At 33.7% G+C, this 8,984-nt stretch overlaps 1 protein-coding gene across 1 annotated transcript; it reads left to right on the plus strand.

Moving 5' to 3' along the window:
* The first annotated feature begins 3,842 nt into the window (after nt 1-3,842).
* Nucleotides 3,843-6,838, plus strand: LOC107900097 (probable protein phosphatase 2C 63). The gene is made up of 4 exons (XM_016825807.2): nt 3,843-4,481; nt 4,626-5,002; nt 5,999-6,220; nt 6,313-6,838. The coding sequence occupies exons 1-4, from the start codon at nt 4,220-4,222 to the stop codon at nt 6,562-6,564; spliced, it is 1,113 nt and encodes a 370-aa protein (XP_016681296.2). The 5' UTR covers nt 3,843-4,219; the 3' UTR covers nt 6,565-6,838.
* The last annotated feature ends 2,146 nt before the right edge of the window (nt 6,839-8,984 follow it).

The raw sequence follows: 8,984 nt of genomic DNA on the forward strand, positions 1-8,984 counted from the left end.
GCTCGTGTGAGTCACAATCAAAATAGTTTCTCACATAGCCTAGACACACGTCCGTGTCACATACCCGTGTGACCCAAGTTAGTGTCTTACACGGCCTACCACACGGCTTTACACAAGACCGTATGGTGTCGACAGCCATGATTTTCAGCTTTCGTCGTTCACAAAATCTTAGGTTTTTATTACACACCTAATATGGTTTCAATTGAAAAGTAACGTAGACGATTCCAAAACCTAAAAACGACAATCAATTGCCCAATTAATCGATTAAATCAAACCAAAACGTTAAATTAACACTGAACCAAAATTACGTTAAAGAACTTCGACGCAAAACCCCAAATCACAAAGATAAACACTTATCGTTGCTTGAAATGACGATATGAGAACTTAAATCGTGGAATAGCCTTGATTCACAACTTCTACACCTAAAGAGAAACCAGCAGAAAACTTAACAAGAAGTTCAAAACGGAACGATAGAAAACCCCGACAAGAAACAAACAAAAATCAAGCAATAATAGAAGAAAACAACAATGGAACTTACGCTATTAGCCTGTCAATCAAATAAAGAACAACCCAATTCCTCGACAAATCTAGTAGCCAGATTAATAAAGAAATGAAAGGAAAGAACAAAAAAAAAAGAACAACGATAGTAACGGAAAAAAAAGGAAAGAAAAGCTTTGAAATGTAAAAAAAAAATCAAAAAGAGGAATTTTGGAAAAGAAAATCAATTAATAATTCAAAAATAAGATTGATTTCACAAAATGGCAAAACATTTCTTCATCACTTACACAGGACTCAAACACAAAATCAAAGGTTATACAGAAGTTTAACCATTGGACCAGCAAGCTCATTCTTTTCCAACAGTGAGACTTAAACCCACAACCTCAAACACACAAACATGACACTTAACTACTGAAACAGATACTTAATTATTAAAAAAATTTAACAAACGAAGACTCAAATTTTGTGGCATTACACAAACAAAGTTTAAAAAAAAAATGATTTGTCGTTATCCATTGTTAGATCATCGTGTGCATAAAATATTTTACTACCCTCGACCTCCTCTACATCCCCACTACTCGGATGTTTAAGAGGTGAACCTGAACCTCCTAAAGCTGAAAGCTTTTGGAGCTGCTTGGCAAGGAAATATTGAAATATGTTTTACTAGAAAGAAATGGGGGAAGATGCACATCTATTATTGAGGCTGCTATTCAATTGCTTAAGAGAACCTATAGGGAAAATAATTTCTCTAGGTAAAATAGCACTGTATCAGTACTATAAGCATAATTTATTCCTTATGTTTTTGTTTTCATCCCGTTTGATGAATAGATCATTCGCAACTCTGACTGTCTATAGGTCGAAAGGTATGCATATTATGTATAAATTAGAAAACAAGCTGTGAATTCTATCAAGAAAAAATCAAGTTGTAAACGATTAATATTTTCTATCTCTTTTTATTTATTCTTTGGATGATGACAAGTGTCTATTCTCTCTACCACCCATGTAATCTTTTTCATTTTTAACTGAAGAAATGAAACAATGCTGCAAATTTGAGTAGCAATAAGAAATTGAGCCCTTTTCATTGCTTTTCCTCTTACCTTCTTAGTTCATCATAAAATTATTCAAGTCTAAATTAGATATGAGAGAAGAACAGTAAAATTTCTGATAAGCCATTAGAGATGAAAATCTGAATTTTCTAATTTAGAATAAAAAGATAAGGAAAAAGGAAAATAAATTTTATTACAATAAAAAAGTTTATTTAATAATTTTGATATTAAAAAAAAAGAAAAGGGAAATATCTTCCTTAATTGTTTAACTTTTTTCCTTTGCCCACAGTGGCATGTGGCACTCTTTCAGTGGTCCAAATGTCAATATGTGTCAAAGTCTAACTCCTTAGATTGGAGTATGAAAAGGCTGGATGGAACAAAAGTAGATATAACATATCAATACAAATTTAAAAATATATATACCACATTAATAATTTTGTTAAATTTTTGGGGAAAATCTTGTAATTATCCCATTTGTTTTAAAATGAAAGGATATGATTGAAATCTTATAGAATTATCAGCGGGATAGGGCTTTGATAGTAATTTAAATTGGAAATGATGTTGAAATTTGAAGAGTGTTTTACTAAATTAGTTGTATTTTAATTCAATCAAACCAAACATATTAAAGAAGATAGAAATAAGCAATCAAATCAAACTTACATGTCCTTGTCTCCAAATTTTAATGGCTTTCATTGAAGTAATTTCTATCTTCGTCACCCACATTTGCTTGTTCATCAAGAGGAATAGTGAAACTAATAAAACAACTCAAAGGTAAGGTGCGGTGTCACTTTCCATTAGTATTTTTCGAAAAAGAAATAAAGATTTAACCAAAGCTCATAGTATAATGATAAAATAAATCTTTTGTTGATATGAAAATGATCTCCTGATTAAAGATTAGATTTTTAAATTAGATGATTGGATAAATTCCTACTCTGCTTTACGAAAAACTTAATGTAAAGTAATTTCAACAAAAATGGGGCCCAAGTCAAAATTGTTTATTGTTTTAACCCCTCCCACTTGGGCAAGGAACTCCAATTTTTCCATAAAAACAAATCCTCGTTCCATGTAAATGTGACATGTGCTGTGTTTCATTACAACTGTTTGACTTCAAGCGTTGCTGATATTTTTTAGACACGGCAATGAAATTCTCTTTTTCTCATCAAAATTCACATAAATTAGTCAAAAATCAAGACCTTAAAGTCAGGCAAGCCTTCAATTATGGAAATAAAAAGAAGGGGTGAAACTCATTTTTTTCGCCTTCATATTCTGCGTTTCCATTTCCATGGATTTTTTCATGATTCCTTGTTTCTCTTTCTTTTTTCTTATATTACATTAAATTAAATAGCGTAATTAAAAAAATTAGATTTTATCTGAATGAAATTTTTAAAAATATATAAAAAAAATCTTTAGTGATATATTTTATATTGTAAATTCACAAAATCTTGTCTTAAAAAAAATAGCACTTGAACCTGTTGTTTTCAATCTTTTTAAATATAAATTATATCTATTTAATCTCATAATCATATTTTAATATTTTATTAATTATTTACATTAAACTCAAAATAACCTTAATTAGGTTGATATTATTGTTATTGTAACAACAAAAAGATATATGACTAAAAATAGTCATTGTATCATAATATTTGATAAACTTTAATCTACCTAACCACAAACGAAATGGTAAATTATTTGTATCTCACTTTTCAATTAACACACTCTTGGACTCGGTGTATGAGTAACCTTTTTCTATCCTTGTAATATATACTAAATTTTGATACACTCACTTTGTAAATGAAATAAATCAATCTAAAAAATATGTTTTTAAAAAAAATTATATCAAGACGAATGAAAATTTTGGTTGAAATAGATAAGTTAAAAACATAAAATTAAAGTGTCCTTAAATTTAATTTTCATTATACTAAAATTCATGAAAATATAAAAATATCATCGTATTAATATATGTTACTTCGTATATTAAAGTATATATTAATAATTTTTTAATTAAATTGTTGTTCCATGAACTTGTAAGATTAACTCTAGCTCAACATTAAAATTGCTAAAACACTCTTACTTCAAAGGGTAAAGGTATTTTCATATAATGTCCAAATAAAACAACTGAAAAAACAGAATTTGAAAATGAACAAATTCATAGAAAATAAATATAGTATTGATAAAGTGGAAAAGTGGGAAGAGGAATAGGTAGGGCAAAAGAAAAGCATAAAAAAACATGGGATTCATGGGAGTGTGAAAATAAAGAAAGAAAGCAGAGGATAGATTTGGAGGCAACGCGTTAGTTTGTAAAGGAATTGGATTCTGTGTAGCTGACATCCACTGGATAAGTTTTCCCAACAAATACGTCAATCCCCACTTTTCTTTTTCTCTTATTTGATTAACCGTTTACTTTGAACCATTCCAAATTTCAACCGTCTTTCTGTCCTGTTTCAAACTCCCATTACACTTACCAAAATATCAACTTCAAAGAAAACTTATAACATAAAAGGAAAAAGAAACACAAAATACTATAATCTCATTTTTATCATACATTTCACAACTCCACTTCCTGGAAATATCCACTGCTGTTTTCTTTCCCTAAAGAAATCCCATTGTTTTTATTTAGAGATTCCTTGTACAACTTTTCTTGTTTCTCAAAGAAGGTCCAAGTTGAGTCAGAGAGGATGTTGGAGATGTGCACAAGGCCGTTAGAGATGTGCTTTGGAGGAGGTGGAGGTGGAGGCGATGAGCTCTTATGGCATATGGATTTGAAGCCCTACGTTTCTGGGGACTATTCCATAGCAGTTGTTCAAGCCAATTCCTCTTTGGAAGATCAAGGTCAGGTGTTTACTTCCCCTTCCGCCACTTACGTCGGCGTCTACGACGGCCATGGTGGACCTGAGGCTTCCCGTTTCATCACTCAACATTTGTTCCCTTTTCTTCATAGTAAGTTCTTCTTTCTTGGGTTTCTTTTTCAACCTTGAAGGTACAATCATACAAGTAAACGAACCTTGGCCTTTGATCAATTTATATACAGGAGAAATAGAGATTCATTTTGTTTTTTGCTTTTGGTTGGTTCAATTGTGGCAGAGTTTGCATCAGAGCATGGAGGGTTATCAGCAGAAGTAATAAAGAAAGCCTTTGATGCTACTGAGGAGGAGTTTCTGCACTTAGTGAAACGATCGTGGCCAGGCAGGCCACAAATCGCTTCTGTTGGTTCCTGTTGTCTTGTTGGGGCAATTGCAAACGATGTTTTATATGTGGCTAATCTTGGTGACTCAAGGGCGGTTCTTGGCCGGAGAGTGTCTCCAAATGGACCTAATAATCAAGTGGTGGCCGAACGGTTATCAACCGATCATAATGTCGCGGTTGAAGAGGTGAGGAAGGAGGTTGTGGCGCTCCACCCCGATGATTCTCATATTGTGGTGTATAACCATGGAGTTTGGCGGATAAAGGGCATAATTCAGGTACCAAATTCTCGAATTCCCCTCTGTTTCTCTACTCAACGGCCTCAGTGTTTTGATAGTTAAAATCGTAAAGTAACAATAGCAATTGCAATGTTGAACTATTATTGATTAGTGTTGGACCCTGCAGCTTGATGAGCATTTGATCTGCTTAATGTTAGCCAGGTGAAATTTTAGGTTCTCTTCAGTAAATTGCAATCCAAACGGCCAGTTCCTTGGCTTCTAATTCTTTAGGTTATGCCTCCAAATACCAATTAAGATTGGGGTGAACACCCTTTCTTAAACAGAAGAAATGAACCTTTTGAGCTAGCATTATTTAGGCATGTTTTGCAGATATGAAGACCTTGATCCTTTGTGAGGTTCCAATGGCCTCTCTTATATTACCAACTGTTTATGCTTTCTTAGCCTATTGTTCATATCATGTAGTTTTTAACTGTTTCTTTGAATATTATGATATGTCAAATGTGAGTATTTCTTTCCAAATAATGTGAGTATTTTGATTATAGTTGTTCCTAGAAAGTAAAAAGATGATTGGGTGAGATTTCATGGTTTAACTAATTGGTTCATCTAACTATCTAGTTGGTTGGGTTCAAATCCGAGCGTTACAACTCATTCCTCTGTCCCGGATTGCGACCCCCTTTGTGCCCAAAACGGAATATATTAGTAGATGTAATGAATACAAAAGTGGATAAAGTGATACATGAATCACAACCCGGAAAGCATATGATAAGTGGTGGATGAACATTTATATCGAATATGTGTTGCTTGTGACTGCAATGCCTCAACCTTGCTGAGATTTTGGCATACGCCATGTGTCACAAATAAACTGAATACCAAAAAGATTTCAGTTTCGGGACCATTCTCGTAGACTTAAATGAGTCGTTATCTCTTACTTCACTACAACTTTATGATCTGTAAATGTGATTACTTCATTTCTGGAAATTTGCAGCATGTGATTTATAAGAAGGCTTTTGTCTATAACTTTTACATCTCTTTCAGGTCTCGAGATCCATCGGAGATATGTATCTGAAGAAACCTGAGTTCATTCACCAGTTCGGTTTACCGACTCCTTTGAAAAGGCCTGTAATGACCGCAGAACCATCTATATTAAGTCGGAAGTTGAAACCTCAGGATCTGTTCTTGATTTTTGCATCTGATGGGCTTTGGGAGCAATTAAGTGATCAAGTAGCTTGTGAGATTGTTCTGAAAAGTCCTAGAGTTGTAAGGCTCCCCATCCTAATAAAATAGTTACATGTCCTTCTCGTTTTATGACTTCTTACATTATTTTAATAAATACGGTCTCATATCACTAGGGAATAGCAAGGCGACTGGTACGAGCTGCGGTTCAGGAGGCAGCAAAGAAAAGAGAAATGAGATACGATGATATTAAAAGGATTGAAAAAGGAGTAAGACGCCATTTCCACGATGATATCACCGTTATAGTCATATACTTGGATCATCCGTTGAGTTCTTCAAATGGTAGATTCAAGGAGGACGATTTTATCGACTGCACCAGTGCCCCTGTTGATATCTTCTCGCTCAATGCCGATGAAGCTGATGATTAGTTTCCTTTCCCCCATCATGTGAATGAACAAAAAATATGAATGTGACATAGATTAAATCCTGTTGGACGACCAGTGATGAGAAGAAAATGGGAATTTGAAATAATATGCTCATCCAAGGTTGCTGTACATAGTTGTTTTTGTCACTTCCAGGGGTGCCAAATTGAAGCAACTGCTCACTTCCCTGCTTGGTTTTTGTTGGTCATCTTAAATACTCTTCCCCCCCTCCGTAGGAATTTACTATGCATTCAATTTTTTCTTTCTTTTTTCTTTTAAAGAGATTCTCAACAGTTTGTTCTCTTGAAGATAAATATATATATTAGCTAGAATAAGAAGAACCAAGATTAGGCACTTTGTCGGTATGAGGCAACAATACATTACATGTTTATTGCTGATAGATGATGATGTTGGCTAGATGGCCAGAAATGAGTTTAACTTTTGGGTGAGGTAGACACGTGACAGTTGATTATTCATTGATGCACCATACGGAAGACTTTAGGGCTCGCTACATGACTTCCCTTTTGACCCCATGAATAATACAGCGTAAACAAAAGTAGGTTAAAATTGACTTAATGACCCACTTGGTTTTATTCATTTTGGTTACGTTAGTTATATTGGTTAATCGATTAGATTGGTTAAGTTGGTTTTCTGTTATTAAAATTTATGATTAAACCGATTGATTTATCTAATTTGAAATATATTATATTTAATTTATTTTGAATGTATAATTTAAATATGTAAGATTTTATTTTTAGTTTATTTTAAATGGATTAAGCTGACTAAAATTAACTCGATCCAATTAAATGGATTAAAACTAACCCCTTGTTGGATAACAGATTGAAAATAATCCATAATTAAAAAAGAGCAGAGGATGATTTTTTTTTATAAAAAAAGAGTGTGGAAAATTATAAGTAATTAAGAGCTACTTAAGTTATCTTTTATACAGTTTTTTTTTTAACATCATATTGTCTGTTAGAATTGTGTGACCCAAATTCTAAGAGATTGCTTGCAAGTCAAGTTAAACAAAAATATATTTTCTTTCTAGAAGATTTAGTATTTATTAGTATAATATATTTAGCATTTATTAGTATAGTTTATTTGACTTACTAATTTAGCCTATAAATAGGCTCCTTTACAATCTTAGAATTACGAGACACCCATTAGATTAGAACTCATAACACATTCAGAGAATTTTGTGTTTACGTTTGAGGGTTCTTTTTTTTTTCGGGTTTTTGGGGTTTAGTTTTTATCTCCATCTTTTGTACTCTTCATTCTTTTGCCATTATAGTAAAATTATCTTTGCCCGTGGTTTTTTATCCTCTTTTGAGGGGTTTTTCCACGTTAAATTTGTGTGTTCATCTTCTTAATTTCTTCAACTATTTTTACTTGTTCGTTGCTTATTCGGGACGATCCTAACAAGTGGTATCAGAGCTAGTTTAACTTTCATAGATCAGCCCGGTCAGAGATGGCAGCAACAAGGTTTGAAATTGAGAAGTTCGATGGTGAGACAAATTTCAATCTGTGGCAAGTTCGGATGATGGCAATTCTAGTTCAAAATGGCTTGAAAAAGATTGTTACAGGGAAAAAGCCTGAGAATCTAAATCAAACAGAATGGGAAGAGCTTGATGAAAAGGCCTTGTCTGCAATCCAGTTGTGCCTCGCGAATACAGTATTGTAGGAGGTATTGATGGAGAAGACCTCATTCGCCTTGTGGAAAAGGTTAGAAACTCTTTATGCGACTAAGTCTCTAGCTAACCGTTTAGTGTTGAAACAACGTCTATTTACGTTTCGCATGAACGAATGTGAGCTTCTTAAAGATCACATCAGTCAATTCATTACTCTTTTAAATGATTTAAAGAACGTTGAGGTTCATATTGACGATGAAGATCAAGCTATGCTATTATTGTGCTCTTTACCCTCTTCATACAAGTCTTTCAGGGAGACCCTGATTTATGGCAGAGACAAACTCTCGTTCGAAGATGTGAAGGGTCATTTGTTGAGTAGAGACAAACTCGACAATGAGTTTGATTTGAATAGCAAAGCAGATAGACAAGCTTCCGTTTTGGTAGCATCAAAGAAACGAGACAAAAGGTGTCGCTATTGCAAAAAGTTAGGTCACGTCAAAGCAGATTGTTATAAACTGCGAAATAAAAGAGCTGCTGAGAGTAACGAGGAAGATGTAGCTGGTGCTAATTTGGTCGATGAAGGCGGTGATGATTTCTTGTTAGTGTCAACGAGCGATAACTCCAAGCTTACGTCTGAGTGGATCCTAGATTCAGGATGTTCTTTCCACATGTGTCCCAATAGAGAATGGTTCTCCACATACAGTTCAGTTGAAGGTGGAGTTGTGCACATGGGAAACGATTCATCTAGTAAAATAATCGGTATTGGTACTGTTAAAATTAGGATACACGATGGGACGA

Source organism: Gossypium hirsutum, chromosome A11, assembly GCF_007990345.1.
Source record: "Gossypium hirsutum isolate 1008001.06 chromosome A11, Gossypium_hirsutum_v2.1, whole genome shotgun sequence".
NCBI lineage: Eukaryota > Viridiplantae > Streptophyta > Magnoliopsida > Malvales > Malvaceae > Gossypium > Gossypium hirsutum.

Bases quoted from the DNA above. Each gene is read 5' to 3' on its own strand.
- LOC107900097 (XM_016825807.2), top strand. From the start codon at position 4,220: ATGTTGGAGATGTGCACAAGGCCGTTAGAGATGTGCTTTGGAGGAGGT. The intron at 4,482-4,625 runs GTAAGTTCTTCT...CAATTGTGGCAG, and splicing joins TTTGTTCCCTTTTCTTCATA to AGTTTGCATCAGAGCATGGA. The intron at 5,003-5,998 runs GTACCAAATTCT...CATCTCTTTCAG, and splicing joins GGATAAAGGGCATAATTCAG to GTCTCGAGATCCATCGGAGA.